Source organism: Equus asinus, chromosome 12 (assembly GCF_041296235.1).
Source record: "Equus asinus isolate D_3611 breed Donkey chromosome 12, EquAss-T2T_v2, whole genome shotgun sequence".
Taxonomy (NCBI): Eukaryota; Metazoa; Chordata; class Mammalia; order Perissodactyla; family Equidae; genus Equus; species Equus asinus.
Window position 1 is genome coordinate 84,101,433 of NC_091801.1, and position 19,687 is coordinate 84,121,119.

At 56.7% G+C, this 19,687-nt stretch overlaps 1 protein-coding gene and 1 long non-coding RNA gene across 2 annotated transcripts; one reads left to right on the forward strand and one right to left on the reverse strand.

Annotated features, from left to right (window-relative positions):
• Positions 1-2,418: 2,418 nt before the first annotated feature.
• Positions 2,419-9,037, reverse strand: LOC106827549 (lymphocyte antigen 6E-like). Its single transcript, XM_014835454.3, has 2 exons — positions 8,857-9,037; positions 2,419-3,628 (listed from the first exon to the last, which is right to left on the reverse strand). The coding sequence occupies exons 1-2, from the start codon at positions 8,906-8,908 to the stop codon at positions 3,417-3,419; spliced, it is 264 nt and encodes an 87-aa protein (XP_014690940.1). The 5' UTR covers positions 8,909-9,037; the 3' UTR covers positions 2,419-3,416.
• Positions 4,916-19,195, forward strand: LOC123290297 (uncharacterized). Its single transcript, XR_006534706.2, has 3 exons — positions 4,916-5,198; positions 16,339-16,404; positions 18,300-19,195. It is a non-coding gene; the product is annotated as an uncharacterized lncRNA (long non-coding RNA).
• The last annotated feature ends 492 nt before the right edge of the window (positions 19,196-19,687 follow it).

Here is a 19,687-nt window from a genome sequence, read left to right on the forward strand (position 1 = left end):
CATGTTGTTGCAGCTGCTCTGGGTGTGGGGACAGGCCCCAGGGGAGGGAGGTGGGTCCCACGCTGGGCCCTGCCAAGCAGCTCAGTGCTACGATCACAAGAGCTTAGAGGATCAAGGGGTCTGTGTCATCCCAACCTGGGAATGTTACATAAGGAGGGAGCCGGGGATGCTGGGTGGAGGGAACGAGACACATGGAGCCAAAGGGAAGGGGATGCTGCTCCTCGCACCTCAGCCCCAGCTCCCTGGGCTCCTGCTGCCTCCCTGCCTTCCTCCCCAGGCCTCCCTCGGGCCTCGGGCCTCGCAGGAGTAACAGGTTGCAGCCTGAGCCCTCGATTTGTGGCCCCACTCCCACACTACTCAGAAATGTTCCTTGCTACACCGGCAGCCTAGCACTTGGTGTTCTCAGGGTCAAACCCAGCCCCCTGTCCTGCTGCCCACGAGCCCTGCCGCTGGCCTACCTGCTGCCCACCCTCGGTGTTCCCACCGCATGGGTCTCCCAGCAGTCCCGAGCCATCCTCCCTCCCAGCCTGTGCATCTGCTGTCCCCATGGCCTTCCCGGGGTCAGGATTGCAGCCACAACCTCCTCTCTGGGAGGCAGCCGGCCCCTGCCCCACCCCAGCTTCCTCCATAGCCCTTGTCAGGAGCTGTGGGCCCACTTTTGTTGGTCAGTTTGCAGGCTGTGGCCCCCACGTCTGCTCTGTCACTGTGGTGTCACTGTGGTGTACCAGTGCCCACACCATCCTGGGACACAGACACTGCCTGAGTGTCTTGGGGGAGGGGCTGGGGGAATGGAGAGAACTCAGGCTTGGGTGCAGACCACTCTGCCAACCCAAGTGTGAATCCAGAAAGCTCTTTGTGCCTCAGTTTCCTCCTCTGTAGCTAGGGAAGACTAATGTCTTCGTGTGGAAACAGGCTCCTGGCCCCGTGCTGACTTCTCACTGCAGATGCTCTTGGAGGAGGAGGCTGTGGTCGTCAGGCGGCGCCCAGCGTGGTTTTGCGTTGGGACTTGTAGGGGTGGGGCTGCCCCAGAGGGAAGCTCGTCAGACAGGAGAGTCAGGAGAAGAAAGTTCCACTCTCCTAAGATAAGAAACCCCAAGCACCCAAGGCCGGGTGGGGTGACCCAACCCTGAGCCCCACCTTCATTCCTGTGATGGCCATGCCACACGGACCCCAGACCACCTCCTCCTGTGTCCCCAGAGCCCGGCAGCCTGGTCATGCAGGGAGATTGTGCTGGAGGATCAGAGGGGCCCCAAGGGAACCCTGACATCCTTGTTTCAAGGCAAGGCCCCCTCAGCCCGCCTTGCCCTATAGACACCCAAGGGGCAGACATAGCTGGCAGAAACCCTGCAAGAAGGCCCCTCCCATGGGCCCGAGCCCTCTGTGTCTCCACGCACCTTGGGAGCACCATGCTCCACAGTGGAATGGCCACCAAAGCAGTGTCACAGGCACAGGGGATGACAGCGGGCTGGCCACACAGGCTGGGGGCAGCAGTCTTGCAAGGCTAGACAGGTGGCTGCTGGGAACAGGAAGGGCCTTGTCCCTTAGGTGAGTGAGCGGAGCATGGGAACGTCCTGGGCCGGGCAGCGGTGGGAGGGGTGGAGGCGGAGGGGAGAGCAGGGGTAGGGGAGGTTGCCTGTCTGGCCTTCCCACCTGCCGCCGGATTCCTTGGTTCCCGGAGGAACTGAGGCCCACGCCTGTCTAGGGAGGCAGCCCAGCTCTGCAGGGCAGGCGAGAGGCCTGTCCCCACTCACCTGGCCTGGATGTTTGTCCTTGTCACCAGGGAAGGGATGTGAGGGACAGAGAGGTGGGGAAAGGGAGAGGCTGTGTCTTCCTCCGTTAGAGTTTTGAAGGGAAGGGTGGAGGCATCAGGGAAAGGACTCGAAAGAGCAGGGAGGAGGCAGGGGGCCAGGGGAGGACCCCTGCAGGCTGGGAGACCCCGTGGGTGCCATGGGCGCGAGGACCTGGGTGGGTTACTGCGGAGGGGCCCCAGGCAGAGGTGCAGGGAGGAAAGCTCCTGGAGAGTTGAGGGGCCTCTGGCCTTGCCCCCCAGGAAGAGCCCGGGAGCCAGTCTGTGCCCCAACGGGCATGCAGGACAGTGGGGAGTGCTGGGACGCATTGTGGGGCTGAGTACATATGCTGGGCGACGCCAAGGCTCAGAGGGACTCCTCAGAGGACCCCTGTGAGCCCCCAACTTGGGATTTACTGAAAGCATGTTTCTGCCACCCTGGCCAGGAGGTTGGAATAGATGCTGGCTTCTCAGCCAAGGGGAAAGCAGGCTCCCCTCCACCCAAGCTTGTGCGCTGAGAGCTCCACCCCGCTCTGCACAGTGCCCCTGCCTGCCCCTGGGGTCCAGGGGGCTTCCACTCAGGAGGACCAGGACAGGAAAACCCCACAGATTCGACATCTCAGAGAATGAGGACAAGGAGGACGTGCAGCTTTATTCTCCTCTCAGAGATCCTGGGAGGTGGGCTGGCAGAGGGTGCCCCTGGGGGAGGTAGGATGGCACCCATGCCTTGTGAGAATGGACACCCCCTCCAATCCCGACACCCGACACTGGTCCCCTAGGTGACTTGGTCCACCCTGCAGCCAGCAGCCAGGGGTCCATTGGAAAGGCCTGCCTTCAGCTGGCAGGGGGTGGCAGGGGTGCTGGTGGCCTTCTGGACTCCCTGTCCCATCCCTGGACTTCGGGCACTGGTCACACACTGAGCCCCTAGTGACAGCCTGGGAGGCAGGTCCTGGCTCCAAGGGGCACCTGGCTCCAAGGAAGCCCCATGGGTTTGTGATGAATGAATGTGAGTGAAGGAGGGAATAAGTGCATGGGCCAACGGATGAATGAATGAATGAATGAATGAATGAGGGAGCACAGGAGTGGTTGGTGGAGTGAATAGAAAGCCTGGGAGACCCAACACCCAAACCCTCAACCCGCCTCCTCCTGCACGGGCGGCTCCAGGCACAGGAGGAGGCCCAGGGGCCCCGTGGCCATGGGGCACAGGGGTCTCCTTCGAGGCAGGGCTTGATGGGAAGGAATCCCTGGCAGAAGGCCCTGAAAAGGGGTGGAGGGTGCTGGGGAGAATTGGAGTGCTCTTCCTACTCCCGGATGGCCAGGGGGGACCCCAGGACCCCAGGAGACAGCTGAGGGTCCCTCGGAGGTACAGGCCTGGGGGAGACATGCCCCCCTGGCTTTCCACATTGGTGGGTTCCCTGAGGCAGGTGGGGAGCGTCCCTCCCTGGGGTAGGAGGCTGAGGGCGCGGATGTGGCCTGGGGGAAGCAGAGAGGAGTGACAAGTGAGACAGGGCTCTTCCTGCCAGGCTGGGGCTGTGCTGGGAGCTTCGCAGGCTGGAGACAGACCCCTGCAGCCTGAGTCCAGGCTGGGAGGGGACAGGCCAGATCCAGGGCTGGCCCGTGGTAGCTGCGCTCACCAGGCCGCCTGGAGCAGCGCCCACAGCAGGCTGATGGACGCGCCGACCCACAGGGCTCCATGGCCACCAGCCAGGCTCGCAGCTCCACTGTGGTTGCACTGGTTGCCCTGGCAGCAGGAGACGGAGACAGAGCAGCCATCCGAGGACACAGTGCTGTTGGGGCACGTCGGGGTGCAGGACTTCATGACCAGGATGCCGCTGGGCTTGGCTGTGGAGAGAGGGGCGAGGGCCTATAGGTGGCGTGCTCCCTGCGCCACCCACCCAGCTGGCCCTCAGGAGGCCCTGCAGCCCAGCACCGTCAGCACCATGGGCACAGCCCACTTCCGGGGCTCCTAGGAACTTGCATGTGCGTGTCCTAAAGAGCCTTCCGCTGTTGGCGGGGCCTCCTTCTTTGGTGCCTGTGGGTCTGAGGAGTCCTTTCTCCCCCTCCAGCCAGGCTCCTCTGTGACAGGTCGGGGGCGGGGGAGTGACTCAGTGTCTCCCCATGCACAGTCTGTCTGCACTCAGCTCCTTCTGACAGGTATCTGTGAGCGCTTCTCTGCTCTGGGTTTCAGGGTCCAGAGGAAGTACCAGGCCCCGCGCTCACCCCTCGTCCCTTTCTGGGACCGGAGAATCTTAGGAAATGGTGGCTGAGGGATTGCAGGGCACAGCGGCCCGCACAGTTGCTTTTACAACACCACGTCCTGTAAGGGGAACTGAACTTGCCGAGGGAGGCTGCTGCCCACCCATCTCCAGTGCGGGGAGGCAGGGCCCAGCAGGGGCCCCTGGGGAGCAAGCAGGGCCCGTGGACTGGGGCCACCGGCAAGACGCCTTCTTCTGTGCTAGACTCGCTCACTGGCTCGGTTTTGGCAACTGTGCCATGGGGACAGCTGAAGAGGGCCCCTGACATGCTGGGTGCAGGCTGCTCGGAACCCAGGGTGCTGGGTAAATGCAAATTGCTTCCCTCAACCCGTACCACTCAGAACGTGCTTGAAGCCAGGACCCTGATGGAAGGGGACTCCTTCACAGCTGGCCCAGAAGCCGGGAGTGGGGCTGGGGTGTCTGTCCCCAGGTACCTCATCTCTCTGCCTCAATTTCCTCGTCCAGAAGATGTGGGTAATAAGAGAATGGACCTCTGCAATAGTCTGGGCCTTAGATGGGTTAGTTTATGAGTAGTGTTGCGACGGCCTTGAGTCCTTGTCAGTTTTCCGTTGTGTTTAGTGAGCAGCGGTGTTTAGAGCTGCAGTGCCAGGAAGGGAAGACACAGCCCCTTCTGGCAAAGCACAGGGACAGAGCTGCCAGCTCCTGAGATCGGAGCTGTGTCCACTTGAGGAGAGGGTCAGAGGCCAGCAGGGGTCCCTGTGAGGGGCCTCGGACTCGCCAGGGTGGGTGACAGTTCCCAAGCCCTCAGGAAGCCACCTCTGTGGACGTACCCTCCTCCCCGAGCCGGAGACAGCGCCGGGCAGGACACCAGACAGTGCGTTTCTTTACCTCTCGTCCCCCTAGCGAGTTCTTCAGTTAAACGCGATGATTGGTCGCTGCTGGGAGCTGTTATTTAAGTAAGGAGCTGTGTGTTTATGGAGGGCTGCATTTGCCAGCCTGCCTCTGAGTTACTGCTGGGGAGCGTGTGCGGACAGTTACCCAGCTTGGCCACCGCCTTGCTGGGCGGGCTCTGAGCTCCAGGCTTCTCGGCTGAGAAAGAGGATATTCAGCGGGGGCTGTTGGAGGACAGAACCGGGGGATGGCCTAACGCCCCGGGCCTGGGGCTCTGCAGGGCTGTGTGTCTGCCTTGGTTACAGGTAAGACTGCCGCCTCTGCCATGAGGACTGCAGCAGGGGAGGTGTTCTCAGGCACCCCCCCTCCCTGTCCCCCACTGGCGGATCCACAGAAGCTGAGGCCCAGAGTTGCTGGCAGCTGACCAGTGGATCTGAGACCAGAGGCTGCACAGCCCCCTCCATGCCCATCTCCCAGGATGGCACAGGGAGCCAGCGGGCATTCACACCTCCGGGCTCCCATCCCCACCCCATGTGGCAGCAGCCTCCTCATCCTGCCGTGGGAATGAGCGTTGCTGCCTGCGCAGGGTCTCTGGGACGCACAGGGCTGTGCAGGACTCCCCTCACCATATCACACCTCCTCTTTCAGTGGCAGTGGCGACAGCACCCTCACCTCCTCACTCTGCTCAGATCCCCACAATGTGACCTCCGTAGCCCCGCCGGCACCCTGACCCTGCCTGTCACTGTCACCATTGGGCCCTACTCAAGAGCTCTGGGCCCCGGCTCAACCTGTGGTGGCTCTAAGATGAACTAGACCCACAGAAGTGGTCCTGGGAGGCCAAAGGAAGGAGTAGGGGGGAGCTGGGGAGGCCGACCTGGAGGGGAACCGGAGGAGGCAGGTTCCAGGTACGGGCAGGGGGAGGCGGAGTTCCAGGTGCAGAGAGAGGACAGAGTTGCCATCCTGCAGTGTGTCTGCGGCAGGGAGCTGGGGAAGTGCATGGCCAGGCCAGGTCTGTCGGCCTCAGCCTCCCTCTGTGTTCATGTCTTGCCAAATGCGCATACCACCTGCTCCCTGCCTCCCGGATCTTTAATGTGGACTCGCTCTCACTGACACTGTGGAGTCCGCTTTCCCACCTTGCTCTGACAGTGTTGCAGGCTTGCTGGCAGAGGTTCTTATCCCTGACCCTCTGCCTCTGCATCTGAGTATTCACATGGGACACATCAGTCCCTGCCACCTACAGCCTGGGGGTGGGCCACATGATGGGGTTCCTGCTGGAGGGCGGTGGTGTCCCCAGGGGTCTGGACCAGGGTAGGGTGGGGGCCGTGGGCCGGCTTCTGGCTGGGTGGAGCTGTGAGGGCCGGGCACATGGCGGTGGGGCAGGCGAGCAGACACCTTCACCCACGTAACCACACAAGACTTGTCCATCAGCACATTCCACCAGAGGCTTGCCGTTCCTGGGCTGCGGCAGATGTGGCAGTGCAGGGCCCAGGCTGGGAGGGAGGAAGCACAGGCTTGTGCTCCGTCTGGGCTGGGGCCTCCAGCGGTCATCCTGGTGGGCGGCCTGGGGGGATGGGCCGAGGGGCAGGGGCTTGGTGGTGGTGACTCTGATGTGCCCCCACACCACCTCTGTGGCCCTGTGCGTGTGAATGCCGCACATCAGCAGGAGTGAGGGTGTAGGTTGGGGCATGGGTGTCTGTAGGCTGGCTCCCCCAACCCCAGTGGGATGGAGGAGGGCATGGGGCAGCATGATGCAATACAAAGGGGGTCGACTTTGGAGGTGATCTGGGTCTTCTTCTCACCATCCCTGTCCCTCTGTGAGCTGCAGTGTCCTCACCTATAAGGTGGGACTGATAGAAGCCAGGGCTGTTCAGCCTTGCTGCAGGATGAAATGACGCGAGGCGCTTGGCTCCTGCCCCACCCTCCTCCGCTGGGGGCTCCCAGCCTGGGACTGCCGCCTGGACCAGAGGGTGGCTGTGGCTCTGAGGACCTTGCACACAGCAGGTGCTAAGGGCTGTTGAGTTAACAAGAAGGAATGGCTCTGCCCCTCACTGCCAGGGGCCAGCCAGTGACCCCCACTCCCAGGCCGAGTGATGGGGAATCTGCAGCAAAAGGCCCTGGTCCCGGCCAGCACCTGTGTGCTATGATGGGCCTCAGGTCCCAACAACGGGGGACCAGGACAAGGCTCCTGGCCTGGAGACCCTGCAGGCCAGCCAGGGGTGGACGACCGAGGTACAATGTGTAACCCCGAGCGTGATGGAGCAGAGGGTCAATGGACACTTTGTGGACACCTGGCTGAGAGGAATACAGTCTTAATAGAGGGCGGGGACCATCTGGGAAGGCTTCCTGGAGTGGGTGGCCCTGGAGCTGAGCCGGACAGATGGATGCAGAAAGTGCAGCTTGGCGGAGGCCAGGCCAGCTGGGACCAGGCTGTGAGGACCCAGGAGCTATGAGGGGTCAGGTGGGCAAGCCGGGAGCACCTTACCTGGGCTGTGGGGGCTGTGGGGATGCCCTGCAAGGGAGTGCTTGTGGGGGTGCCCCAGGAAGGGGATTCCTGGGAGGGGCGCCCTTGGAGGGGTGCCCTATGGGGGTGTCCTGTAGGCGTGCCCTGAGCAAGGCATGGCGGCTCTGACTTCAGAGCTGGTGCCTGTGGAATGGGGTGGTGGTGGTACCTTCCACACATGGGTCATGATGTCGAAGCCCTTTCCCCTGCATAGAGAAGGGGCATTTGTGGCTGAATCACGGGCGAGCAGGAGGTCAAGCTCAGATCCCCAAAGCCCCCTCACTCCCCCTTGGCTCAGGATCATGCTTGCCAGTTCAGGGTTCTGGAACCCCCCCAGAAGAATAAGCCTCTCTGTGTGGGGGTGACCCCTGGCTATTCCTCATTGCCCTGTCTGCAGCTAAGTCGTGGGTGCTGGGAGTGGGGAGATACTCCTAGGTTCCTCTGAGGAAGAACTTTGCAGTTCCTCGGTTTCCCCCACAGGGGCATGGATGGTCCCTATGCCCTTGGGCTGTGCTGAGAATTAGTGGGTTAATACTTCTTAGGTCCTGGGAGCAGTGGCTGACTTCTAGGAGGTGCTGTCCTGGCATGAGCCTCCCAGAAAACCTAAGCCCCAGGACAGAAACAGGCCAGGCCCCACCCCCTCCTCTGTCGCAGCTTGGCCCCAACAAGGGGGTGCCACCCGCCCCCCCCCCCCACCCCAGCAGGGCCTCGCTGGGACCTCCCTAGCATCTACTCCCTCCTGCTGCTCCTCTCCTCTGCCCTGTTCCTGGAGCCAGCCTCATACCCTTGCCCAAATGTCCCCTCCATCTGTCCTTCCAGCCTCCCGAAGCTGGGACTGATCCCCAAGGTGCCTCCTTCCAGCTTCGGGTCCCACCCCGTGGGGCTTCCCCAGACAGTTAGAGGCTCCACCCCACCCCACCCCACGCTCAGGGGAAGCTGATGGGGTTAATTATCTCTGATGATAATTATTCAGCTGATAATCACAGGCTGTACCCCCCCCCGCCATTTCCGGTGGCCCCCAAAGCAGGAGATGCTCTTATTCACTGTCACACAGCCAGGTCTTCAGGCAGGGGCAGAGCTGCGGCTGGAAGGGGCCGACCAGCTCATTTTCCAGGTTTCAGTGCTGAGAGGCCTGCCTCCCAGGAATCCCCTTCATCCCAGGAAAACAGGATGATTGGTCACCCCAGCCGGAGCCCAGGTCCTACTGCCCAGCCCAGGGCTCTGCAGCCCTGGCCTCTCACACGGCTCTTCTACCCCACGAGAACCGGGTATACCAGGAACTGTGCCCAAAAGGACACAAAGGTCTCCACGTCTGGCTGGTCAGGGAGCAGCCACAAGGGCCTCCCCCACTACTCCCTGCAGCCCCCAAATCCAGGCTGACCCCACAGACCCCTCCAATGGGAGCCAGCCCTGTCCAGCACATGTCTGTCCCCATCCCTCCCACCCAGGTCGGCGTCCCTTACCCAGGTCAGTGCACAGAACAGCCAGAAGCAGAAACACCAGGAGCAGCCTCATCGTGGGGCATCTACCAGCTGGGACGGGGAGCAGCGGGTGCCAGGTGCCTTTATACAGCTGGCTTCCCGGCTGGGGTCAGACCTAGTAATTTAGCTGGAGATGAGCTTGGGACAGCAGGCCAGTCTGACTCATGCTGCCTAGACTTCCTTTTGCCCCATCCCTAGGGGCCCCGAGGTCTCTTGGAAGGTCACCTGTGCCCATTCTCTGCCTGTCCCTCTGTCCTGAGCCTTTGGCCTTCCTGTCCCTGCAGTTATCATGAGGCCCCAGGGTGGACTGGGGAGAAGGAAGGAGGCAGGGGCAGGGTGGTCTGTGGGTGACAGCCCACTCTTGGGGGTCTGGGGGTCACGACCCTGCCCTGGGGTCTGGGGGACACTCCCTGCCCAGGGCTCTGGGGTCATGACCCTGCCGAGAGCTCTTCTGAGGAAGCACAGCGCCATCTCCTGCACCTCTTCCCTGGGCCAGGGCAGGCAGGAGGCACCAAACCCATTTTAGCGAGGAAACTGAGGCACTGCAGAGTGGAAGCTGGCTTTGGACCAGCACGTCTGTCTTCAGTGAGCACACAGGTCACCCGGGGGTCTGGTAAAATGGGCCCTGAGACTCTGTAATCCGAGCATCTCCTGGAGGTGCGGGTGCTGCGATGCGCCGGGCCAGCACAGCAGGGCCAGGCGGAGCCAGAGGGGCACCCTGGGTGTTCCAGTCGGCGCTGAAGCACTGCCCATCCGTCTCCAGGCCAGGCTTGCGGGACTGGGGTGACAAGTGTGCCCTGGAGAGATGCAGGAAATGGCCTGCTCACAGTGAGCTGCCGCCTGGTCCTGTTTTGGGTCTGGCTGGGATTCCAGAGGCTAAGGGTTGGGAGCCCACGCCTCCTGGTGTCTCTCCTCCATCCCCTCCCAGGGCCATCGGCCTCTCTTTTCTGGTGGCTGCAGTCTCCTTTCCGGTGACCACAGCCACTGCCAACCTTGACCCTGTGGCCTGCCAAGAGCCCACTTGTGCCCACTCTCTGTGTGACTCTGCCTCCCCTGCCTCTTCCGTCTCCTCCAGCCTCCCTTCCCTCCCCTCAGCCTCAGGGTGGATGCTCACACACCTCCGGGCCCTCGCCAAGGACACCCTTCCCTCCTTTTTCTCCCAGGAGGAATCAACTTTGTCTAGAGCACTCTTAGACTCCCTGCCCTGGCCTGTGCCCTAGACCTGCCCGCCTGGAGCCTGCACCCATGGCTTCTTCTCTGTCCACTCACAGGTTGGGGTGAGCTGCTGGGTGCTCATCCCTTGGCCCAAGGGTGGCAAAGGCTGGTTGTTGGTGGGGGGTGGAGGTGGAGCTGCTACATTGTGGGGGTCACCTGCTTGTATGTGGGGCCCTTGCAATGTAAGGTGGGTCTGGTCTGAGGCTTAGGCGGGCTCTCTCTGTGCAGCCACCTCCTAGCACGAGCGCCAAGGAGCCTAGAATCTAAATTCACACTAGACTGTCCTGTTTGTTTTGGTGGCATATTTGTCAATGATATTTTAGTTTAATGGTTTTCTAGCTTCTTTTAGAAGTTTGATGTTTTTGGCCATATGGAGTATGGGCCTCCATTTGCCCCAGCACCCAAAAGTAAGGGTGGGCCCACCCTTACTAGGAACCCACTTACAGGGCTCAATGAAAGGCAGTGAGAAACCAGAGCTCTCATCACTTCCCTTGAAATCTGTGCATGTCTGGGTGCTGAGATGGGAGGGAGGCTGGCTGAGCAAACCTTGGTGTCCACTCCATGCACTCTACTCCATTCAACTCCATCCACACCATCCACTCCACCCACTCCACTCCATCTACACCATCTACTCCAGCCACTCCACTTCATCCATGCCATTCATTCCATTCACTTCACCCACTCTGCTTTATTCAACTCCAACCACTCCACTCCATCTACACCATCTACTCCATCCACTCCATATTCCATCCACTCTACTCCACCCTACTCCATCTACCATACTCCTTCCACTCTACTCCATCCACTCCACTTTGTCCACACCGCTCATTCCATTCACTTCATCCACTCTAATTTTTCAACTCCATCTACTCCATCCATTCCAGTCTATCCACTCCATCCACTCCATTCCATCCACTCCACTCTGTCCTGTCTACTTCATGCACTCTACTCCATTCAGCTCCTCCCACACCATCCACTCCACTTCATTTACCCACCCCTCCCATTCCACCTCTCCCACTCCATCTCCCCTAAAGCTTGGTGACATCCTGTGGCCATGGGCCGTGACAATGAGCCAGGCCTCACCCAGCAGCCCCTGGCTTCCCTGGCCCAAAGCCCAGCCCTCTTTGGAGCTGTCCTGGGACAAAAATTGGACTCTGAGGCCTGGATGCCTTCCCAGACTCCACGCTAGTCCTTAGCACAGGCCTCAGAAAGTTCCTCACTCTGCTGAGAGGGGCACACAGTTGGGAAGGGTGCGTTAGCGCGCAGATTGCTGCCACAAGACTGGTGCCCTGTTTGGAGGGCCAGGCAGTGGGCTGGCCCAGACCTAGCTCAGAGGCCAGCAGGGAGAGCCAGATGCCTGCCCTGGGGCCAGAAGCACTCTCCAGCTCTCCTGGCAGGGCCCTGCCTGGGTTTCTGGGAAGGGGAGCCCCTCCTGCACATGCAAGCTGCTGTGGCCATCTTGGGTGGCTCTAACTGTGACCAGGCTCTTCTCCCACCCTCAAAACCTGGGTAACCCTGTCCAGGCCTCTGTGCATGTGTGAATGTGCAGCAGAGGCACTCCCAAGTGGGAGGGGAAGAGCCTGGGGCTCTGGGCACCCCTGCGCCAGGTAATGGACAATCATTTGTTCAGGTGTCGCTGATCCCTACTCAGTGCCAGGCTTGGGCCCTTGGTGCTGGGGCGTAGGGATGAGAGGTTGAGTGTGGGGGGGTGGGGGACCCGCATTCACTGAGATCAGTCGGGTAACACCCACGGGGGCCTTGTGTGCAGCCTGGTTCTACCGGTGCCAGCGGCCGCAGCCTGGAGAAGGGACCAGGTGCGCTGCATTTTGAAGCAGAGGTGAGCGGTGGGGAGACTTGCAAGCAGGGGAGGAACCCATGTGGAGGAGCAGGTTGAGGCGGGGTGATGGATCCCCAAACTCTCCCACAGGCAGAGTCGGTGGATTGTACCCAGTGTGTACAGCATTTCTCAGATTGGGGTCTCTGTTCTTGGGGATCCGTAAGAGCTTTTTCTCCTCTAGTAGGGCAATCTGAGAAATACTGATCTTCGTGAATCCTTTCAGGGGCAAAGATTCTGCAGCCCTGTGGGGCAGGGGCCCACCTCTTTGTGGAGCCATCCCTCTCATGGGGAGGGCAGGAGGGGAGGGGCTGCCCTGTGCTGGGGTGGGGATGAGCAGAGGAATGCAGCTGGCGAGTTGCCAGCTTCCAGGGGCTGGAGGAGGGGGTGGAACTGCCCCTCATAAGGCTAATCAAGCACCTGAAACTCACTCTTTTACAAGCTGGGTGTTCTCCAATTAAGGCCCAGACTCCCACTCTAGGTCACAATTAACAGGTGGCCTCCCCAGCCTGGCATTGGAATCCACTCCCCAGTGGCACAGGGCCCCCGTCCCACAGGTGTACAGGGCAGGGGAGGAAACTGGAGCAGCAGAGAAGCCCTTTACCAGACCCCTAGCATGGAACCTCCAGCCAAGGGGAGCTCGATCCCACCCTCCAGGAAGAGACCTTGACTCCATTAGGAACCCCAAGACCTCCACGTGAATCAGAGGCCAAGTTCTGCTCCAGACTCCCCCTCCCTCCTTCGCTTCTCTCCTCTCAGCCCTCCCCTCCCTCCCTACTTCTTCCTCTCCCTCCCTCCTGGGCTGGGGAGGGAGGGGGAGGACCCACAATTTCAACTCAGGCCCATCGCTGTCTGATAGGAGCTAGAAGAGGGGGGCTCCTGTGCCCTGACCCTGATCACAGGCAGAGTCCTAACCCTGGTCACACACTGAACCCTGATCCTGCTCACACTCTGAGCCCTGATCCTGGTCACAACCTGAGCCCTGATCCTGGTCACACTCGGAACCCTGATCATGGTCACATACTGAGCCCTGACCCTGGTCACACTCTGAGCCCTGACTGGCCCCGGCCATAGAGATTGGCAGCAGTTTTAGTCTTTGGACCTATGGCCAGAGTGTGGGGGAAGCTAAGACGGTCCAGTTTCTGGGGGCAGACTGCCTCATGAAGGGCTTAAACAGCAGCGGAGGGATCAGGCTGGCTGGACTCTTTAAGCTCTCTTATGAGCAGGAAGTTTGGTGTTCTGAGTTGTTCTGGCACCTGCCCTTGGTTAGTCTTGCCTCTTCCCTCCCTTCCTTCCCATTCAGAGCCTGGCCGCCGTGCCTTGGCGCTGCTGCCTTCTGTTTTCCTTTAGCAGGGAGACAATCAGCTTCTCTATACTCAGTTTCAAGTGCTCTATACTGACCACCGAGACTGAGGGATCCCAGTCTCAGGGTCTGGGGTTCTGAGTGTGCACACAGCAGCACAATGAGCTGCTGGCTGGGACACGTCGCAGCTGGCCTCTCCTTGAGCCTCCCTGGCTCCTTTAAGAGGAGGAACTTGGGAGAAGGAGGACAGGGTTAATTCACTCCGGGTCCCTGGGTGGGCCAGCTGCTCCACTTCCAACTTGTCTGGGCAGCAAGGAGCCAGGATGTAGGAACGCCCGTGTTCCTGAGCGTGGGCAGCTAGTATTTTCTAGGAGCAAGAAGGTGGCAAACTGGATAAACAAGGGTGTCCCAGCTGCCAACATCCTGCAGGGCCCACCTGTGACAGCCCAGCCTGCCCTCCCCTGCAGGTTGGGGCTGAGCCATGGGTGGGGCCTCACAGCCAGGTCTCCAGAGGAGGGGCTCTGGAGGTGGGCCAGGAAGGGTGAGTAGAAGCTCACCAGCCAGAGCAGGGGCCAAGGGGAATGGGCAAGCCGTCTTAGGGAACATCTGCGTGGGAGTGGCTCCCTCTCTGAGCATAGGGCCCTTGGGTTCTGTTCCAGCAACGCGTCATGGAAATTTTGGCACACCCTGGGCAGAGCCTGGCCATGGAATTTCATGCTCCGTTATCCTGTTTAATGCAGTACCAAGGGATGGAATGTCACAGGCACGCTCTTGCTCTCCAGTGTCCAGCTCCCTCTAGCACCATCTCCTGGCAAAGCAGAAATGTGGCGGGCAGAGTTGCTGCCCAAAGCTGGGCAGAGGATGGGCGTGGACCTGAGCCTATAACTTCACCACCAGCACCCACTCCTGCAGTCTAGGTGACGAACTCTCGGACTCCTTCAAGCCACAGGAAGCAGAGTGGGCTGATGCTCCAGCCAAGAACTGGGAACTCCTCAAAGGGGCAACTTGGGCCTGGCCAACATCTCACAATGGCTCTGGGGCCTCCAGGAGCATCCTCCCTCCCCCGCTGCCTGCACTTGGAGAGGCTGGGCTGCTCCTGCTTCCTCCCATTTCCTCCCGGCATCTCCCCAATAATCCTTACACACAATATCGTGTCTTGGCGCCTGGCGTGAACTCACACCAAGTATGCTCCAAGCACTTCACACCTGGGGGGCTGTCCCATCCCAATTCCAGCCCCCACCCTATCCCCCTCTGCACTGCACTGCTTCTCCTGTCACACTCACCCACGCATGCTCATGAAATATCACACATGCGTGCACACACTCACACATTTGCATACACACACTCCCCCCACTCACACACAGTCTTACACACAAGCACATACACACGTTCTCACATGCTCTCACATACACTCACACTGACACAATCTCACACATCACACACACACGCGTGTGCACCAGTCCTGACTGCACCAGGCTCGGTCCAGCCTCGGACTTGGTCATGGTGTCACTTAGCGGCGTGACCGTGCCCTGTCTCCCCTCCTGTCTTTCTCCTTCACAGCTGGTGGAAACAGCATGGGCAGGTGGGGGTGGGGGAAGGGGGCCTTCCTGCAGGGGGTTGGGGGGGGCAGGATGGGAGAGCAGAGCGCGAGGTCCAGGAGCCCAGAGGTGGCTTGGGTCCCTTCCCCGCAGTGGCGGCACTGTGTCAGGGAGGCCCCGGCTTCGGGGTCCGCAGACCGGTTGATTCAGTCTTGTCTGGGTGGCCTTCTCCTTCCATAGCCTTAAACGCTTTGTCAGTGAGATGATGGTAATGGTTCTCCTCCCCAGGGTGTCCTGAGAATCAAAGGACCGTGTGTGGAAAATGTTTGGCAGAGTCCTTGGACCAAAGCGCAGCCAGAAATAGACAACAACGTTGATGGTGTAGAGGAGGGGGTGACTTTGGGGACTCCCAAGGGTGGTGCTTACCTCGAGTCATCTGAGAAGACACAGCTGGGAGAGGGGACAGGTTGCAGAGGGGTCTGGGAGGGTCCTGTGCAGCGGGTGAAGGGACCTCAGAAAGCTTCTCAGTTCCAGAGAGTGAAGCCACTGGCAAGGCGTGGGGCATGGTGGCTCCAGGGCCACCCTGCCCCCTGGACTGAGGAGAGCAGGGGTCAGCAGAGGCCATGCTGCTCGGGGCCCCTGGGCCTTCTCTGCTGGGTCAGACCTTGAGCTCATGCCCCTTTGCCAAGTAGGAAAGGGTCTTGGTGGGGGCTGAAATGGCCGAGTGGGTGCAGGATGACCACCTGTCCTTCCCCAGTGTGGAGGGTGCCAGCAGGGGAGGCTTTGAAGGAGCTCGTGTCCCCAGTGCGGCCCAGAAGCTCTCTGTCCCCAAAGCTCTGCGCAGAACAGCTTAGGTGTCCTCTCAGCCCATGAGGGAAAAGCCGAGTGGATTTTCTGTGGGCACAACTCCATGACTTCAGGAGCCCATCCCTCATGTCATCCTCCACCCCATGCTGTCCTGTGTGCACCTCCACTGGGTCCACTCTGTGGAAAGGAAGGGCCTTCCTGTGCCTGCAGTGCCCAGCTTGGGACCTGCCACCCAGAGGGCCCTGTGTTGCTCACGGAGCCCAGAATCCTCGGGGGGGGGGGGCGTGGGAGGGCTGCAAGGCATCCTGACCCCTGAGGAGAGTGGAAACGTCATGAAGATTGTGACCTTAATGCATTAATTGGAAGGACTGTTGGGTCAAGGGTTAGGAGGGTAGAGGCCAGTTAAAACAAAAAGAGATAATGTAGAGGGGATAGTGAGAGAGAGAAAGGGGAAAAGAAGAGGAAAGTAGAGACACGAGGGCAGAGGGGGAAACCAGCACCACTCGGGGTGTGCTGGAAAGTGTTTAACAAGCAGCTCACAGAAAAATGAGACATCTGTATACGTACATAAAGTTACTACGGGTTGTAATCACATAAAGGATGTGTAGTGGCAATTTACAAGTAACGATGAAATACACAATACTCTTAATTGTAAATTCCACATGGCCGACTGATTCTCCCAGAATGCCTTTGTTGACTTTTCTTGCATCCACAGTGAAGCATCCGTTCTGATGTGAGTGCTGATTGTATTTGTGTTTGTATTAAAGAGTCAGAGAAGAGTGAAACAGCAAAGATGGCGGATTTTGGAATGGTGAACATCATCCCTCAATGATGTAAGTGAATCCTTGCAGAATAGATAATATTTTTCAAATTCTGAGAGAATATTTCCTCAAAATTTTGTGTTATTGACACTGTAACAGCTACAGACAACACAATTCTGCATTATTAGCATTTTCTCTTTCATTTTTTTAAGTCTAAATAATAAACAAAACGATAAATCAAGACCTTATTTTGCATTTGCCGATTTCTGTGGTGTAAATCCTTCCATCACAGCTGATTTCTTGCTCCCACTGTAACATCACTGAATGTGGAGCTGGGAAGATATGCAGAGTATCTCACCATTACACAGCATTTCCACCGTAAACATACGATGGACAAAAATAACCTTAAGAGAATAGACGATGATAAAATAATCAGAAGTGGTAAGTTTTGAGTATTGCCTTTGTTTTAATATAATTTGTTTAATTGTAAGTTGATATAATTTAACTTTAAATAATGACTGTCCTTAACGAAGTCTCCCAAAATTCCTGAAAATTGAAAAATTGGCTCCCATGAGCACATCACTGCTGTCATTCCCGTGGGGGAAGAGGGAGGAGAGGCAGAGAGTGAGGGGAAGCTGGGAAAAAGGGAAGAAAAGATGTGTAGAGAGAGAAAGTGATGTGGGAGAAAGGCAGAGGAAAGCCTGGGGGGGATTAGGTAACCTGGAGGCAAGCCCTGTGGTCCTCGAGCCAGCTAGGATTCTCACCCATCAGGATTGTTACCCACCATCCTCTGTGATCACAGCACAGAAATGGCTGCCTTCTCATCCTCAGAGGGTCCTACTATGAGGACTCCCCAAAACAAGTTCTGGGTTTCTGGATGGTTCCTTGAGATTCATCCAGACTGTTGTATGTATCAATAGTTCGTTCCTTTTTATTGCTGAGAAGTATTCCATGATGTGGATGGACCACAGTTTGTTTAACTACTTGCCCATTGAAGGGCATCTAGGTTGTTTCCAGTTGTTGGCTATTATGAATGAAGCTGCTATAAACATTCATGCATAGGTTTTTCTGTGTGAACACACATCTTCATTTCTCTGGGATAAGCACTCAAGGGTACAATTGCTAGGTCATATGGTAGTTGCATGTTGAAGCTTATAAGAACTACCAAGCTGTTTTCCATTGTGGCTGTACCATTTTACATTCTCACTAGCAATGTGTGAATCATCCAGTTTCTCTGCATCCTTGTCAGCATTTTGCGTGGTCATTATTTTTTATTTTAGCCCTTCTGATAGGCATGCAGTGATATCTCCTTGTGACTCTAATTTGCATTTCATAAAGGATAATGATGTTGAACATCTTTTCACATGCTCATATTTGCCACTCATATTTGCTTGTTGGTGAAATGTCTGTTCATGGGTTCTGGCTCATTTTCTAACTGGATTTTCTTTTTTTAACTGTTGGCTTTTGCGAGTTCCTTATATATTTAGATGATACTTCTTTGTCAGATATGTGGCTTGCAAATATTTTCTCCCAGTCTGTAGCTTGTCTTTTCATCCTCTTAACGAATCTTTACCAGAGCAAAAGTTTTCAATTTTGATGAAGTCCAGTTTATCTATTGTTCCTTTTATGAACTGTGGTTTTGGTATCAACTCTAAGAACTCTTTGCCTAGCCCTAGATAGTATCTTTTTAATATTTATGGAATCTGTATACATGTCATTTTTTTTCATTCCTGGTATTGATAATTTGTGTCTTCTCTCAGTATGATCATTCCTTCTAGGGATTTATCAATTTTATTAGTTTTTTAAAAAAATGACTTTTGATCTTGTTGATTCTTTTGTGCATTTTCTATTTCATTAGTTTCTGTTTTGTGAAAATTAATAAAGGAAACGTCAACTAAAATTAAAGTTGGAAAGCCTATAGGGGGAGCTCTCATGCCCTACCGCTCATCCTCAATTACCACAAACAGGGAGAGATGTACCTTGCATCTCCAACAGGAAACTGCCTACTGGTTTACCATTCCAGCAGGAGGAAGATTTTCTTCTTGCTCAACAACAGTCCTAGCCAACGGAAAACGCCACAGCTCAGCCAATGAGGAGCCATCACCACTCTGAACTCTCACTCTCCTCCAGTGGACTCTCCTTTAGTGCAGCCCCTCCCCAACCCTCCTTTTCTATAAAAGCAGCTCCCCTCCTTTGTTCTCTGGACTTGCCTATGATTAACCATAGTTTGCATGTCCTGAGTTAGCTCATTTTGTTGGTAAAATAACTGGCTATTTTATTTATTTTAAAGTTGACAGTTTCTTTCTACTTCCTTTAGGTTTGTTATGCTTTTTCTAATTTCTTAAAATCGATACTCAGATTTCTGACTTTCAGACTTCTCCCATTAATATATGATTTTAGATCACAAATTTCTCTTTATAAGCATGGCTTTAGCACCATATCACAAGTAATAATATGTCACATACACATAATAATTTAATATAAATGTTTTATAATTTCCATTGTGATTTTTTTTTAGTGTTGGGATATTTGGAAATTTATTGCTTAATTTCCAAACATTTGGGATATTTAAATTTGTTATTAGCCTCTTATTTAGTGTCACTATGGTCAAAAAACACACCCCAGATGATTTCAATCCATTGAAATAGTTGAGGATTGCTTTATACCCAGCCTATGGACAAAAATTTGGTAACTGTTCTGTGTCTACTTGAAAAGATTGATTTTTCAGTTGTTGGATGCACTGCTCTATATATGTTATTAGGCTAAGATTGTTAACCATAATGTTCAAAAATTCTGTATCTTTATTAATTTGCTGGCTTATTCTATCATACACAGAGAGAAATATACTGAAATCTACCACTTGACCTGTTGTTTCTGTTAATGTTCGCTTTATATATTTTGAGGCTATGTTAATAGATGCATACAAATTTAGAATTATATCAGCCTGTCGGATTTACCCTTTTGCAGTTATGAAAAGATCTCCATTAGAGTAATGCTTCTTGAATTGGCATCACCTTTGTCTGATATTAGAAGTTCTACCAGACTTCTTTTGTTTACTCTTTGCATGGTGTGCCAATTACTAAGCGCTTGACAGCTCCACCTGCCCGCACAGCCGGGCTCCGACCCTGGACCCAGTTCTGCAGACCCCATTTCGGCGTTGCGGGGGCCGCCATGCGAGACTCCGCCGCTAGGGGCGCGAGAGGGAGCGGGCGGGGCTGGGGGAGGGAGGGACGCGCTCCTTCCGGTTTGCTTCCGGGTTGCCCTCGCTGCTTCCGGGCGCGCGCAGTGCCCGGGCGGTGGGGCTCCGCCCTCCGGGCGGCGGGGGTGCTTCTCTGCGCAGCTGCTGAGCCGCTTG

Excerpts from the sequence above, each read along its gene's own strand:
- LOC106827549 (XM_014835454.3), bottom strand. The coding sequence starts at position 8,908 with ATGAGGCTGCTCCTGGTGTTTCTGCTTCTGGCTGTTCTGTGCACTGAC. Across the intron at positions 3,629-8,856 it reads TGTTCTGTGCACTGACCTGG|CCAAGCCCAGCGGCATCCTG; the intron begins GTAAGGGACGCC and ends CTCTCTCCACAG.